The sequence below is a fragment of the Dufourea novaeangliae genome, unplaced genomic scaffold, assembly GCF_001272555.1.
Source record: "Dufourea novaeangliae isolate 0120121106 unplaced genomic scaffold, ASM127255v1 scaffold108, whole genome shotgun sequence".
Lineage (NCBI taxonomy): Eukaryota > Metazoa > Arthropoda > Insecta > Hymenoptera > Halictidae > Dufourea > Dufourea novaeangliae.
The window spans coordinates 3,867,451-3,885,401 of NW_015374014.1; the positions used below are offsets into that span (position 1 = coordinate 3,867,451).

At 38.8% G+C, this 17,951-nt stretch overlaps 1 protein-coding gene across 1 annotated transcript in view; it reads left to right on the forward strand.

Moving 5' to 3' along the window:
* The first annotated feature begins 6,472 nt into the window (after positions 1-6,472).
* The window catches only part of LOC107188777 (TWiK family of potassium channels protein 7-like), a 72,955-nt gene continuing 61,476 nt past the window's right edge, over positions 6,473-17,951 (forward strand). The window contains exons 1-2 of the mRNA XM_015577134.1: positions 6,473-6,832; positions 8,139-8,424. Coding sequence (XP_015432620.1) covers positions 6,473-6,832; positions 8,139-8,424 — 646 coding nt within the window. The remainder of the gene's footprint in view (positions 6,833-8,138; positions 8,425-17,951) is intronic.

Consider the following 17,951-nt stretch of genomic DNA (forward strand, 5'->3'; position numbering starts at 1 on the left):
AGACACACGATGCAAGGCAAAAATTGAAGGTGACTGATAAAAATGTAAGTTAATATGCGAGAAGGGTCACGAATAATAGAGGGTAATGCGCATAAAACCGGTCGTAAATGTAATATACCGTTTTACAGCTTTATTTGGTTATAATGTGCAGTACATCTCCATATGACACGATGAAAAAATTCTGAGGATACTCGTATAACGCGGTAAATAAGTTTATATTTTTACATCCAAATTGAAACTACCATAAAATATTTTTAATTTTTCTTTTACATTTTTTGTAATAAATGTCTTCTAATATAGTTAATACAGCGTGTTTCCGAAATGATGGTACAGCCAGAAAGGATGTGATTTTACAAACAAAAATAAGTCGAAAATGTAGAATAACATTTCTGCGTGGGATAATTCGTTTCCAAGATAATCATCTAAATTTAATCTAATGTTCAAAGTTCATCTAAAACATTTGTATTTACAGTGGCAATAAATAAAAACATAATGCAATAGACAAAAAGGTTAGCAAAGTCCTATTCAATGCCCAGATAGCACATGACTCCTTAGGACGCCCATTTTATGGCTATTTTACAAGGCGTCATGTGCTGTCTGAGGTTGCACGTGTATCGAGCAGATTTTCAAATTTGATTTTCTCAAAAAGCATTGAACACAAAAAATGTTATTCTTCCGACTTATTTTTGCATGTAAAATAACCTTCTTTCGGATTGTATCACCATTTCAGAAACACAATGTACAGTAATTCCTCCATGAATGCAACAACGGCATTCTGGCATCCCATCTCTGTAATGAGTGTCAACGTAGTTTGTTTTCCTTTGGTTTGTTCGACGAACTTTTCCATTTTTTCGTAAAAATTAAAAAAAAAATGTTGTTTCTTCCAGTTATTTGTAAATTTTTTTCCATTTAAGTATTTTGAAGTAGTTTAAAATATTAATCATTCAAATTAAATTGGTAAGATTGATAAAAAGTATAAAACGGAGCCCGAGCTAGATAGGTTAGGCAACGAAAACGATGTACATTTTCTTAAAATTGAAACTTGCACATTTCATTACGATCCACATAATTCTATATAACTGTGTTCCGTATGGAGTAGTACTAGCGAAAATATGTTTCGTCCCCCTGAAAAAGGAATACGTTAAAATAGAATAAAATTGGATCCATAATGTGTCTCGTTTTGTGAAATAATTTAGTTTAAATTTTAACCGAGTGCAGTATTAATATACGCACTATTAATTACACGCATTTTATCTAGCTTTCGAATCATAATAACCCCTATCAGCAATCGCAAACAATATACCCGCATAGAGATCCGTTTTTTTAAACTGTGGCAACCTAAGTTCCACCGAAACAAGCCATAAAGTTCGGACCGGTCGTTCTTCGATTGTTTACAATAAAAGACAGGGAAAGGAACTATCAGACGTTTACGGGGATGCCGGACGAACTCGTAAACGTGTTGTAAAAAGAACTGGCAGAGAGGGTGGGAAAAGAAAAAGCCTGCGAAATCGGAACGGAAGTGAAAAGGAGGTCAGTTCAACGGCAGCGCCATCACTGGAACCGATTTATGATCGTGGGTGTGCTTCGGTAGTTTGTTCCCATGGAAGATCGTTTCTTCGCCAGTGGAAAGGAGGATCGGGAACAACGATCGACCAAGACAGACGATAAATTAGCATTGAGTTAGTGTTCGACCCGCTCAACTACATTGGCCTCCTTTATGTTTATAGACCCCGCTTTCTACGTCTGTCGAATGTCTGTGTCTGTCCGATCCAAGTTTTCGTGGCTATACGCGGCCAATTTTTGCTGTTCGAATACCCTCTAAGTGTGTTTGTATGCTTTCAGATTTGAACTTGTTCGGTTTCCGGCGGATAGGATAGAAGCTCAGCGAACAGTAAATACATCGAAGCATTATTCTTTGATTATCAGATTGACAGAGGTGATGAAGGAAAGCGATAGAAGACGCTGTTTCATTTGTATCGAATACTTAAAGGATCACTAGACGTTGCCTCTGCTTTGAAATCATGAATTTACTATTGGAATGCAATTGTTGCTACGGTGTGTTTGATACATTTTTGTTATATTAATTTAGTTTGGTTTTCGGAAATTTCCACAATAACTAATTTTAATCGACCGCTCGATAGTGTCTTAACACTTCGATTGCACACATTCTAAAAGTTCTCAGAAGTACACAGGACATTTTTAGAAGTTACAGGGGACAAGTGACCCAAGTGATATAAAATTCGAAATATCTCCTAAACTATGGACTTCTCGAAAAATGTTGTAGAAGCATTTTTTGGAGTCTAATATTTGTACTTCCAGATAGAAAAATAAAAATTAAAGAACAAGTAAATAAAAGTAATAAAGGAGGGGTTTAAGTTGAGGTTGCTTCCAAAAATCGAGGTCAGATCAAACTTGGGACTGAAGTCTTTTATCCCCCCGATGCACTAAGTGTTAAAAGTTGTTACGATACTAATATCATTATTAACATAAGTAAAAACAAAACTGTATATGTCATCGTCACTGTTAATTTACGAATTTTATACTCTCCTTCATTTGAAACGTTGTTACATCTATTCTGGCAAAGAATTCCAATAGCGCTGTGTTGCGACAATATTAAAAATACCAAAGAAACGTTTTCAGTTTTCAACTGTGACGCCGTAGCGCTCCCTATACATACATATATCCCGCCGTACGTGGCACAAAAGCTCCCGTGGAATTTTCGAATTTAAATATCACCGAACATCGAGCCAGCCACGGATCTCGGAATCACGCTCGGATATGAAGAACTCCGGGGCTTTAAACCAGTTGATCTTGCTATGCATTTATGGATGTCGAAGGCCTGAAGTATGTGGGTATATCGTGTGGTTTCCGCTTACGACGGGACGACTTTTCGTTCCCTCCGTCCGCAGCTCCGCTGGTCGTCTTACCTTTCATTTTTATCCAAGAGGATGGAAGGAGGGAATGTAGAAGGATGCCTCCATGCGCTTCCTTTTGTCCGATTTCGTGGGTTCTGTATTAGCGGATTTGAGGATGATCGTCGATTACGGCCTCTCCGCTGGAAGGTTCCCCGGAAACCGAAGAGGATGTCCTCGAGGAAACAGGGAACATCACGGAACTTCTCGACGATTTCCCAACGGGCCTTAACCACGATAATTCAACGTTCCGCGTCCACCTAGAATTCAGCTGTCTTCCCCGGGACATCGAAGCCCGACCCGGCCGACACAGCGGCGTCAGATCTCTGATTCTTTTGGAAATTTGATACGGCCAGTAAGAGGATAAGAAACGTACGAGCACACCTACGAAGTCACGACGGGCCACCGGCCCGTAGTCTTTCTTTACCCACGATTCTTACCCTCGGAGGTCAGGTCCGGTCGCCGTTTATATCAAAGATGTACATACCTAGGTATTTCAGGGATAGATTCTTGCGCTGAAATTTCTGATAGATTTTACTGATGCAATACATAGACTCGATACATGATTCCTTAACATTTTCATTCCCCAGTTATTTAACGCAACAAATGGTTCTTTGTATTTTTTATCTATATTTTATGGCATGTGAATGATTCAAAAGAACATTTTATCATTTTGAAAACGTTCATGCCAGTTTTTATTCGTCCTCCAGTTGGAAAATGTGATGTTTCCTGAAAATTATACATTTTAAACCAAGTTTATTACTTCATAGTTCCACAAGCGTTATCTATCGAACATTAATATCTCCCAAACAATATTTATTTCAGACTACTAGAAATTTAGTAATGCTCAATAACATTTTCTGCATATACAATAAGGGTTCTAATACTTATGACTAGACTGTGGATTTTAATGCAAAATAACATTTTCTACAGTAATTTATAAAAACGGGCGCAAATGTAGATACCTATTGTATCTTATTTGGTTCCGACTAACATAGAAACCTCATTGGATCCGTCTTTTATTGTATTTCACAGAGCCCTATGCATAATGCAATAAATGCATAAAATCCGCAGTCTACTTATGACCGAAACTGTACGTATCTGATTTTCAGACACGATTCTGCGTAACTGCATATAAAAACCAGAAAACAGAACAGTGAAAAACATTTTAAATCTCCAGTATATTATAATGATCGACATTGGTGTAAGTTATTCGACAGAAGAACACCGTTTTTTTCCCATTCATTCTGAGGTTCTTTCTTGCACCATCGTCTGTCCCATAAATACATCACAGACGCAGCCCTCGTCGACAGCCCGCCACGGTCTGAAAATTTCACAGCAGGCTGTCTCGAATATCGAAAGCACCTTAGCATTGGTTAGTCCGTGAACAGGGGGTAGGAGAGGTGGGAGGGTTGGTAGAGGAACGGTCAGTTCCATTTCGAATGCAAGGTTCTCCCCAGCCCAGCCACATTGAAATATTACCGCAATACAGCACGGTACGCTAGAAGCGTAAAGAAAAGTAAACGTGAAATCGAATCGAGCGATCCTATTTTCTCGCTTCTGTTTGCAGATTACCCGGATCGAGCGGAAGGAAAACGACGCTGGTGTTCACCGTGCGCATCGCTCGGTGCCCCCCCCCCCCATCCGCTGATTTATTCGCCGGCCGGACAGGGAATGAAAACAGCTCGACGCCGCGTGGAAAGCGCGGGCAAATTACTGGAACTGGTCTGACAGTGTTAATCGGCTTTTCGCGGCTGGTTCGCCACCTGGGAGGTGGAACCTGAGCCATCACCCACCCCCGACCTCCTACGGCTGTATTAAATCGGCGTCGGGCTAGCTCGACAGGAGGCGAAAACAAAGAAAGAAAAAAAAACGAAGAAGAAAGAATGGCGGAAACGGAGATGGTTCGAGGTACTCGCGGGACCACGCAGCCGCGACATGCATCGGGAATACTTATTCCGGAAATCCGGTTCCTCGGAATGAAGCCTTGAAATTGCCATCCACTTCTTTGCCGGTTCCGTTCACGACTGCATTCCGCGGACACTCGCTCTACTCGCGTGGCAGCGGCGGCGACGACGACGTTTCTTTCTACCCTGTTTGGCGGTTCGAAGAAAAGATGGGGTAGCCGGAAAACTCGGCTTTACATTCGGCCCGGTACCACGGAAAAGTTTAAGCGACTTACGGGAGACACTCTTGAAATTCACTCCAACGCCGCCGCTGTTCCTTAAGTTTCTATTTTCCTGGTGACTGTGGGAAGGGGGGAAAAACGGTACCGTGCAGCGGAAGTGCTTCGCGGAAAATTCACGTGGCTTTCGGCTCCGTGTCACCACCCGACGGATTTGATTGATCGATACGCGAAACCGTCGAATGGCATTATACCAGCGTGTTATAAAGTTCGAAGGGTTGCATTATTTCGGGTGACACGTGATCGGCGACAGACTGCACCGGTCGCGGAAGATTGTCGTAAATAATTTCCACCTTGGAAACAAATTCGCCCGTGGAAGTTCGAAGGAACGTTAACGTCGATACGCCTCGTTCGATCTTACGACATGGAATTATGCCTCGTATAATGGCGGATTCTTTAATAAAAGCGCACGTTACTCCGCGCGGGCGTACATAAATATTTCTTAAGCGTATGCGTCCCTTAAGGGGGCAATATCTTAACGGACGAGGACCGAGACCAGCCGAGACTCCTCCCGGTGTCCATAGAGAACCTCGCCCTGAAGAGGAACTAATATCCCCGGCGAATATCTCGAGCATCGATTTTATCCATAGAATTCTGGGCCGCGTTCCAGTCGGGACAGCAGCCGTCCTCCAGAAAAATGACGGGAGCGCCCGTCTCTCACGCGATCGAACGCCCGATCCCGGGAAATCCTCTCGCGATCCGTCGACCGACCATTTTCTAAGAGGATAATAAAAATCGACAGTGACTGCGATCCCGGTGTCGATCCCGTGACAACCAGCCCTTTGCCTCCAGCGCGGAGCAGCGCTCGTCGAGAAAATGTTGAAACGTTTCCGCGACAGACATATTCCGATGTGAACGATTGGTAGCTCCAATAGAATGTTTCGAGCCGACACTCGCCAGCACCGGAAAATTTACTATTTCGAGGGCTGCTGCCAGCAAGGTACTATCGGCACGAATGGATTCGCGAAGATCTCGAAGATGGTCCCGACGAAAACTATCGAAGAAACTGTCCACCATTCACGTCGACGCGATAACACGGACAATGTTGCGACAGAAGACAGCGAAAGAAGTGAACGGCAGTTAGTAAGACGAAGAATAGGAAGAAGGACGTGTCAACTCGAATAACTTCAATTTGTTACGGTCGGCAACGACCCACGCGAGAGCAACGAGAGGTTATCCGTCGAAGTAGCTCGAGAAAGGTCAGAGGTCCACTCGTATCTGACTATTTCTCTTCCCCTGGCGTCTTGGTCGGACCTATCAACGAGAGAAACCGGGTCCAAGAAATGCGAACGACAGACCCAACTAAGATACTGTTCGACAAATGTGAGTCAGACGACAGAACTGGGTGATCCGGCGAGACCGGGAGAAAAATAGAATGGAGAAGGACAACGCGAGACATTACAGGGCTTACGAGGGCTTCAAGCCTGCGAATAATGGCAACACGTCCTCCTTGAAGAGATCTACGTCGGACCGCTCGAAAACGCATCCATCGAGACAAGTAAAGTGTCTTTGCTTCGGCGGTGTGCCGGACAAGGCGAGCCAGCACTCCTTCCTGAAGGGTTTTATTATAAACCTCGGGATATGCGCTCTACTGGTGGGTTACACGTTGCTCGGTAGCTTTATCTTCCTCGCCATTGAAGGCGGCACCGATGTCGGTGTACAACAAAGGACACTTGCTACCACAATAGCGGGAGGTCAGCCTACCAGGCGGAACACCAGCGCCTGGCTAAAGCAGGTGGGTGTGCAACTGTTGGTTCGTTTTTTGTACTTTACAATTCTCGATTTTGACTTTTTATTTATTCTATTGTTGCGCACTTCCGCCTGTGTCGCCTGAATTTTTATCACTTGATCTACGACAATTCATTTCCGCGGGATAGAGTATAAACCTCTGTTTAATCGAATTGCTGCAGTGGAAGTCGAGTACTCTCTATTTGTCGAGTTTGAACGGAACAATCGTGAATTTTATACTTCTTTTCTTTTCGTTCTATGTATACTTTGTGGCGGAGGTGTATACACGGTAGTCCACCAGAAATAGGCCACCTTAATATCTTTTATAATTTCGTTCAAATTGCTCATATTTGCACTCAGAAAGGCGTGATTTCCATAATTTTATTTTCATTTCAATGGCAGTCAAACTGAAAATTAAGCAAATGAGTCAATAATCCAATTGCAATTGCTCGCATAAATTCAAAGTTCCCTTAATTATTTTACGTGTTTAGACCTATCCATATTTTTTCAACTGAAACGAATCGTTTTAAAATATAAAGTCTAACAAATATTTCATCGAGCAAAGAAAGAGTATTACGCGAAAGTTCTTATAACATTCTTACTTCTAAAACAGAAACTGCGATAAAGTTACATATCGCCGTTAATAATTTATTCTTTCCGAGTTATAAATATCTCTTTCCATTATTTACAACGAAAAACAGTACTCATGAAAATAAACTTTTATTAGTTTCTCCAAATACAAGCTCGAAAAGATGCAAAACCACGAAGTTCAAAACAGTACTACCTAATAAAACCTATATAATTTTTCCAGAGTGCATTGTTCTTCCAATACGCATTATTTTCATCAAATTCCTGTTCTCGATAAGATAACGAGCGTTTCCATATTTTCCAACATAACGAGCGTTCCATCTTTTCCAACGTAACGGACCGGAAGAAACTCTGCCGGCAAAAGTAAATCTCGATTTATCGTAACATCTCCGGTTTGATCCCGCTCTCCTACGTGAGATGACCTCACTCAACCCGAAGTCAATCGAATTATCCGTGCGTTCTGGCGTTAGCGGTCGTTTCAACGAAGTTTTATCGATCAACCGTCCCCATCTAGTTTCTTCGTTCTTTAAAGTGAAACTCGTTCCGCAAGGACTCCTGCGCAGAAAAGATACTACCCTTCCTCGAATCCGTCTAGCTCGAATCCCCGCAGACCCCAACTAATCCCAAATCTCCAATTACTTATCTCCACATAATGTAAAGGAGTCTCGATTTCTCAGGAAAGGATCGAAATTCATACGCTTAATAAAACCTTGTTCTATGTCAAGGTTAATAACGAGGCCCGAGCGAAAACCGTCGAGAACATATGGATAATTACGGAGAGCCTGAACGTCCTTTACCGTGAGAATTGGACGAGGCTGGCCGCCCAGGAAATCGCACGTTTTCAGGATCAACTGGTGAAGAGGATCACCGAGGACATGATGACGACCCAAAACGTCGGTACCTACGTGGGAAGTTCGTCGAGCGATCCTGTGACCGAACGACGTGTCCCAGAGTACGAGTGGAACTTCGCCAAGGCGTTCCTTTACTCTCTCACGGTGCTGACTACGATCGGTAAGTACTTAACAAAATTAACGTGACATTAGGCGTTATGGCGTGCCGCGTTCTCATCGAATCGGTAACTTAGTTACTTCGAACTTCGGCAGTCAGAAACTGTCCTGCATAAAACGAAACATTAATGGTTGTCGATACTTCGTCTAGCGAGGACTTGTACACCAAATACAATATTTACACACCCGCCCAAAAGTCTCTGGATAAATGATCATTTTGAGAAAAATTGAATTTTACTGATTTATTTAACACTAGAACTACCGACGATAGACGCATATAGAAAAACTTTTGAAAATTTAGAAATTTAGAAATTGATTAATTGCTTCACCTTCATATCGTAATAAAAGGCGCAAACGGTCTGAGAAAACGTATTGTCGTAACATTTCAATCGTTGTTGTAAGAGTGCATTGAAAAGTCATTTTGACTTGCTTGATAGTTCTAGTGTTAAGCAGTGTTAGTTTTATGAAAAATAATGCCGAAGTGGAAAAAACATACCTTACACGTCCTTCAGAATTATTTAAAAAATTATACAATAATAATCAGCTGTAAATATTTATAACTCTATTCATAGACCATCTAATTTGACGTAATCCAATAGTTCTGGGACTGATTTCCAGAAAGACTAAGAACACGCGTTAGAAGTCACGAAAAACTCGTGGAAGTTATTATAGACGGATTTGAGTGGAATCATGAGAGAATTATTTTGAACAATTTTCCTGTTAAAATGCCACGATGCATTTGAATGAATATATGCTTAAAATTATCTGCTGTTCTAAATAATAACGAACGATAACAAAATCGCTGTACGCTTTGTACAAAGCGAAGAACACTTTCCAAAATAGAAAAGAATTCAAATAGCCCCGGAAAAATATCACCGCAGCACGAGCCAAAATAAGAACGGGTTAATGCAATTTGTGTTGGCATGCAATCAGCGAAATACCATTCGGCGTATAGGAGTAGCAACATTCGCAATCAATATATCCAGCAAAAATGTCCCGCCACGTATAACGGAAAACCAGGCCAAGAAAATTGCAAACGCTGCACGAGGATGTAATTAATAGTTCGACGGACCGATGCGACGTGGCCCGGCGGTTACGCTTTTGAAAGGCCGCCGTCGACAAACGAATAATTACCGGGGGGCAAATACTACACATTTCTAGGCGGTCGAGGGTAGAAACGGCCCAGTAGTACGAGACAGCGATAATGGTCGCGACGGTGACGATAGCGATGATAGTGATCTCCCCTGATTTCAGCGCCGTTCCCTCCGCCTCTTGCGCCTCGAATACAGTGACAAGCAAACTTGATTTTCGTTGGGAGAAAAAGTGACGTAGGGATAAAGGCCTTCAACCACATGGTAAATTTATTCCAAATACTGAAATAAATTTTAAGGGCGTATTTGCGTTCTAAATGTCATTTTTTAGGGCTTTTTTGGGATTTTTTTTTAAATCACAACACTGCTGTGTACTATGGGCTTCGATACTTTTTAAATTACATTATATATTTTTTTCAAGCCGAAATACATAGAACTGTAGCAGGTACGTGTCATTGAAAAATGTAATGTTATAAAAACATGTATGATGGCTGACATGTTTCCGGCCGTTGTAGTGGACTGCAATAAAAAAACGAGGTGCCATTTTCTTCAGAATAAATGTGATTATAGCCCGTACCTCAAGGGATGAAATACCTCATTGTTTAAAAAAATGGCGACACTTTAAAATTCAAATTCAGTTTTTTAGCTCTCTTTTTTGTTTTTAATATAATAAAAAATTAGAAAAAATTAAGATTTCTTAAAAATTTTCGTACTGGCTATAGCGACAGATCTGCTGAAGAACTTCTCCAAATTTCGAGTCAATCGGACAGCTAGATCTTAAGATATCATGTCAGCCATGTCAGAAAACATAGTTTCGAGAAAAACGCGATTAAAGTTTTTGTACCGTTTATACTTCATGTGTGAGATGCTTACATTTAGTCAGCAATTCCGGTCGAATTCCGGCATATCCTCTGTCACAGATATTTTCAAAGATATGTACTTTAAGAAAGTGCAAAAAAGGAAAATTGATTTTTTCAAAATTAAAAAAGCAAATACCCCCTTAACCAAATGTTAATTTGACATAAAATTCAATAACTCCCGAGACTAAGTGGTAGGTCCTTTCTTTTTTTACCCTAGAGAAAGGGCCTCCTACCACTTCTTTCGTGACTTACTGAAATTTCTGTCGAATTAACATTCGGTTTAAAATTTATTTCAGTAGTCGATATAAATTTACCATATTGCTTGCCGAGCTTGCTCATGAGTGTACATTATTTAACCGGTTAGACACTAAAAGTTCTTACGAGCGTGTAATCCCGTCGCGAAACTCCGGTATTTCGGTTCTGTGATTTTTCTCGATCGATCGAAAATTGTCGTCGAGAATTAATTTGCACGATTTACTGCGACTTCTTGGACCGGTGCCCGTGTGCTTGATCGATCAATACTTCGAGGCGGAAAGGGGACTACGAATTCACGAATTTTCCAAAGCGATAAAGGCTCCTCGTAATGCGTCATCCAATTAACCAAGTTATTTCCGTCTGGGAAAACCGTGTATGTGTTTCTATTTTTTAAAGGACTCGCCGTAATTAACTTGCTAATCCGGGGAACTAATTTGCCAAGCCAGCTTGAAATTTGCCGAACAACCAACCGCTTGAAGTGGCGCGACCTCTGTACACCGACTGCTGCTGGCGCCATGTTCGTAAATAAACAGACCCCTCTCCGCGGATGAAACGAAAGATCAGACGGGCCGTAGACGTTCAAACGGACGTATTAATCGGGGGACGTTAAACATTAAAATTCTAAGCAAAACGTATAAAGTTCGCGGCCTTCTTGCGTCCCTTCAGTAAATACAAAACGTAACGGCGGGAGGGTGTTTCACGCCTGAACAGTTCCCGATAAAACGTGCCCCGGTTTCTAGGCGTGCAGAATGCGACTGATACACCCGTTTGATGGGAAACGGGGTAACGGAGGGAAAAAATAAGCGCGGAAGCAACAAGGGTCGGTGGGAACGGTTGCGAGAACGAAAGGGCGAAACTGGAGAGAGTTTGGGGGGAGGGGTCTGGCGAGCATCAGTTTTTAAGGCAAACAAAGTCCAACATTAACGTGTAATGGCCATAGCATCGGCCGGTTTAACGTTGTCCCCTTTAAATACCAGAACACCGAGCCCACGCGAGCCAACAGTTCGACAATTTCAAACCGCCCGGGTTTACCGGCGTTCGAACCCGAGTGACGTCACGTCCGATCGTTTACCCTGGTTATTACCGAAACAGATTGGAAGTCTATGAGTTTTGTGGATATTACAAAAAAAAAAGGAGGAAGCGGAGAGAAACGAAAATGGAGGTGGACGCGAAATGGAGGGAAACGTTCATAGGAGGAACGAATGGGAATACGAAGCAGCTTATCGAATTATCGTTGCTATGTGGATTTTTTCGTTCTCTGGTGTTCCGACTTTCTGACGCATCGACAATTTCCGTTGGCTTACGCGCCGGGAACTAACGAAAGTTTTACTGGTAATATCACTTCTTCATTGTTCTTCTTTTCCTTTGTTTATTTCATGTCGTATCAGCTCGATAGCTATTAAACGACCACATTGGGTAACGGTACTGTAGGATAGAGTGGGTCTGAATGTACCGATTTTCGTATAAGCGTATGTCAAATTTAGTAATAACTATTTAGAGATGTACACTCTAACCTGTTCTTGTACGGGGGATACAGACCGCATAAAAGAGAAGGCACAAAAGAAAAGATTCCTAAACTTTATAAGTAGCTATAAAAAATATTGTTCGCAACACATTTAAAAAAGAATTTTTTTATGCGATGAATAGGGACCGTATACAAAAAGTCTCACGTACGAAAGAATTCAAAACCTCACGATGTAACTAGAAATTGATTTTCCAAACAGGAGAAAATAATTAATTTACACATAGGAACATTTTAAAATATTTTATTTTACATTATATATTACCCATACAAAAATTTCCAAAATCTACATATAAAAATTATTCTTGGTAGTCAAAATCGCGGATTTTCTTGCGGTGAACTAGTTCAAAATCACTTTTATCGCTTGAAGATGCTACGTCACACTCGTTCAGAGTTGACTTTTATTATTTTTTATTCATATTATGCATTTTGATGGACATTTTTTTTATATACCGCATAAAAAACAATCGCACAGAAAAGGACCGCACAAAAACAGGTTTGAGTGTACTCTTTTATTTTGTATAAACTGAAACTATTATGCTTTACTTTTAGAAAGTTTCTTGGTTGATACTGTTATTTCTTGTTGAGTTATATCACAAAATGTTTGTCAATTCAAAATGGACTATCTGCCCAATGCCAATAAAGTCTATTGATTTGGCTAAAAGGTCCCTAATATCTTATAAGCGGCTTTTCGTTTGATATAAAACTAAATAACTTTTAACTACTTCGTTGTGTATAGTCAGTGTCTGTCGCTAAGCTCTTTCCTCTTCTAGACTCTTCTTTTCGATTTTCTTAGTAACCAGACTTCGAGATCTCTCTCTTTCCATTCTATCAATTTCTCTTGTCCTATCTTCTAACTCCTCTTTCAACTTTCTGTCGAAGCTTTCCTTTGTTTTAATCCTTTCTCTAACTCCTCTCCCGGTTTCCTCCACTTCCTTTTCAGGATTGAAAATGACCGGTCACGAAATGGGACAAATTCAAACTCCGATTTAAACTTTAGAAGAAGCCCCGTTGTTTCGAAGGAATTAAAGAAAGACGGTCCAGTTTTGTAACGATCCGACGTTAAATAGTTTTGTATTTCGGGCAATGTGAAATGATTTATGGAAATATGGGAAAAAACTGTAATGCAACGATACAGATATTGTAATTTTAATTAATTTTTCTACGTTAGTTATATTAAATCACAGTTAAAAATACTATTATTGTAGTTTAATACTAAAAATTGTTATACATATAACATTTTTCTCCTTATAGCGTTGGAGTAAATCGTATACTAAATTTACAAATTGCTTCGATAGAAATATACTTCCCGAAATATAATAAAAGAAACATCGTTATATGAAATAACTTTTCAAAAATTCCAATGGCTTCCGAATTCACAGTACATGCATGATATTTATGGACAACACTTGTACGATTATATTTAATTCGCAACAACGTATTATCAGTAAAATTCAGAATCCTTCAATTTCCCGCATCTTACTTTTATTTGCTTCTTCTCCTATCTTTATAGAGAGCTCGTAGCCGGAAACGATAAATGTGTCCAGCAATTTTTCGTTCCTTCAACTTCCGCTTTTTACTTCATTCGGCACTTAATTTCAGAAAACATCTAGTGCCCTTAATCAACTGGTTCGAGGACAAAAATATCGCTAGCAAGAAAAGTCACTCAACCCTCATGCCCTGCTTCCTCAAGCATTCGTCTATAGTGCAGTAATGTTGATTGGGTGTAATACGGTATGGGTCAAAAGTTCGAATAAATTCAGTACTGAAGAAGATGTGCTCTTACTTCAAAAAATTCTCGCGTTTTTATTGCACAAACTTTAGGCAATCATAACTTTCTTAAAATATAGTTATGTTTAACCACATAACGTCATCCAATTTTCTAGGTGTTTTAGAGATTTATAAAATTAGACATTAAAAGATTACAATTTATAAGATTTCACATTCTAGTAATAATGAAATCTCAAGTATTTCTATAAAAGAATATACATATATTGTTGTAGTACACACTTCGTTATTAATTTGAACGAGATTGTTTGTAAAACAATTTGATCCGAATAAAAGTATAAATAATAATCGAATGGAAAGAGATCTAGGCTATAGAAAAAGGTTATTAAAACCTGCAACTTTATTACGTTATGGTGACAGATGGCATTAGTGTTGACGTCTTTACTAACAATTTTTAACTGTATATGGACAATTAAACATATAAACAAATGAAAAATGAAAATATAGGGAAAATGGTCGCAATAATGTTTGCATCGATACCGATTTAGTTCGTTAATTAATAACTGAGACATGCTCTGAATTTACCATTAATAGAAAATGGATTTTGTTCTGATACCTACAACACGTCAATGCTCCAATTGTTCGTGCTCTCATGAATAAACTAAAGAGTACATGTTTCTTGCATTTTATTCGCATCATTATATGCACGAGTGCTGCCAGAAAATACACGTATTACATAGTCCTTGGTGAACCGTTTTGTTCTTTAACTTTTGTCAGCGAGTATGAGCTCAAATATGATAAAATAATTAAAGATGAGATTCGGGAAAGTCTTAATGTAATTTAAAAGAAGAATAACTACCTCCCTCACAAGAGGGTATATAGTGGTATACAGAAGTTTCCTTTCTAAGCTTCCTTCAAAGGAACAAACCAGCAAGGGTAAGAATTTTGAATAGTAAAGAGTCGCTACATAATGAAAGGGGAAATGAAATTAGCATGAAGAAGATACTTCATCTTTGAGGAACATTTGTCTTAACGCACTAAAATCAGATAATTTACTGCACAGAAACTCTGACAAGCTACATGTACGAAGCTTGTTTTGAAAGGAAAATTAAACAAATGTTGTTAAATTTGTTAAGTGGGATAAATAATGCGATCACCATAAACTAACTGATTTTTTAAAGACTGTTACGTATCTATACAAAATAGAAGCAAATGTTTTACAATTGTTACTAGATTCTTCGAATGAAAAATTTCCAATATTTCCTCACACTAGATGAGCAAAATTATTTCCATGTACTACATACAAATCGACGGTTCTTAAACATATATACTTTCACAGTCCTGACAGAAATCATTTATATTACGGAACTTTAATATTTACAAGGTTCAATAAATTGGATTTAAAATTATAAAAACATAAACTCTATTATTATTTCGTTGCACATGAAAGAAGCGATTTTACTGATAGGTACTATTTAACGTCACTTTTATGAATGAAAATTATTAACATAGCTCCGTTCAGTATTACAAAATTACATAGTGTACTCTACTCGTATCAAGATACTATCTAACATAACAATAAAATCAATTATGTTAAACATTAAAATTAATTAAAGTAGAGGATTAATTTCAAATAAATTCGGCCATTTCCTCCACATGTATACAGGATGGACATTTAAGATGCATGTAAGTTTCTGCTAAAAAATACTATTTAACAATAATTTAATAACTACATAATGAATATAACATAAATGTAACACTTGTATTTCAGTGAAAAACGTGTATAGAGTCTATTTAATCTTTCATTGTTTAATAAAATGCATATAATGTTCAATAGAAGTGTAGGAAATAAAATATGTTAATTCGATATATTCAAGTTGTAGAATAGCATTTGTCTTTCGAGTTCATATCAGAAGCATTGTACGTTATGTTACAATGTTCTAGTTGCTACGAGAAATTGGAATCGTGATACGTTCAGTACAACAAATTACGACTATTTCCAAGTTTCGGTCAATCGCGAACGTGTTGCAAGTTAACTGTGAAACCAGCCGGGAATTAATTTCCGGAAACACATCTGCGAACTAGGATATGATTAAACGCTTCAACAAAAAGGACATTTGCTTAGTTTCTCAGTAATGGTATCGAGGACTTCTCCGTGGTACATTGTAGTATCGTGCTTAATGGCTGATGAAACGGAGCGGAAATGGTCTCGATATATCTGTTATAACGATCGAATCATAAATCGTAATGAAAGTAAAAAATTTATTATATAGGGAAATTATTCTATTGTTACTTTAAGAACTACTTTTACATATTTTTTAAATCCGCTCGACGTTCCCTTCTATTATAACGAGACATTCTTAATACAAGTTCGCCATATTAATTACTGATTCTTGAAACATCATACACGGCTTATTCTAAATCAGAAAGAATACTATTTGAAAGGATTTCAAGGGACGCCAGTGTACGCGCTGTAACTGTCGTACCCTACGCTTACTGCTTATACGCAGATTGCCTGGTTTCAGGCGTTTCTGGCCCGAATTGTTACCTGTTGATAACTCGAAAACGAAACCTCAAACACAATTTCGTCATTCTTGATTTTTGTTTTATGTTGCCATGTTGAACCGTTCCTTGAAGTTTCTGACACCAGTAACCAACCCCCCGTATATCTACAGAGAATTCTCAATTTTTATTACGTTTATATTGACTTTATTTGTAATAGAATTTTTCAACATATTGAGAATTAAATGCATAATAATTTATTGCATAAAACTTTTAAATTCTTGTCCGTTAAGTAATAAATAATACCAGTAACGGGTAAATTTTCATTATAATTCCAAGGAACTATTTTCTAGAACAATTAAAAATCTCTAGTTTCAGGAACGATCGCATTGAAATGCAACTTAGATGACTGGGTAAATGAATAACGCGAACTTACTGGTACGAAGCAATTTGCATTAACGCGTAGCACTTAATTATATTCTCGAGGGCGGTTGAATGCAAGCCGTTGTCGCGTTTTGTCTCGTTGGCGTTGCCCTCTTCCAAATTAACTCTTAGTTTTCCAACTAAAACTTCTCGTCGGCGAGCCGGTCTCGATGTCGTATCTTCTTTATTCCGAGTAACGAACTTTTTAATTGGCTGCCACTGTATCCGAAAAATTTGATCTGCTCGCGCGTCTCGACCGACGAGTGGTTCTTTGGAACGACACAAGGAGCCACTGTACAGTGGGAATTCGTAGTGGTGCTTGATAAACAAAGTTTTGATACGATTCGTGACTCTTGTGATTACAGTATCAGCTTCAACGGTAAATTCTATGATTACTCGACTTGTTGGCCTGTTGCGCAAGCCTTCCTAATTTATTCAGACTTTGTGAAACCATGACTGTTTAACGGTAACGTTACTACCACCGATGACAAGTATTTAATCGTACAGGTTAACACCATTACCAGATTAATTATTTCAAACATATCAGAAATAAAAAACTACTGTTATATGAACCGTTCAGAGCAAAGTAACTAACTTTACTTTAAAAAGTTTTTTAAATTTTAATGTCGAAGTGGTTGACTGGTGCTTAACTTTGTATATTTAAAATAAATTTCTTTCTGCGATTTATATACAGGGTGGATCAATTAGTTTGACCACCTGGCATGTCCCCGATATTTTTAGACATGCGAATATACTTTAAAAAACCATTTAAAAAATACGAGACGACCTAAGCATGATATTGACAGTTGTAGGTAAAAAAATGTTTGTTCACGGTGACATTCTACATAAAAAATGATAATAAGTCTCCTCGCATTTTTGTCGAATTACGTTCAGTAGTTATATTAAACGGCACTTATCGTGGGACATCATGTATATACAGGATGAGTCAATAAAAACTACTATCTATATTATCTCGTTACTTATTGGATGTATCAGAAAACGTTGTAATTAATTATGTAGCATTTTAAGGGACCCATCGAATGGATACATTTTTTTTTTAAGATTTCAAGGTGATCTTGAGTTTTTACAAAGTCAATGCGTCTTTTTTTATTACCACGTTGTTGTCGATGGAAGAACAAATTCAGCGCCC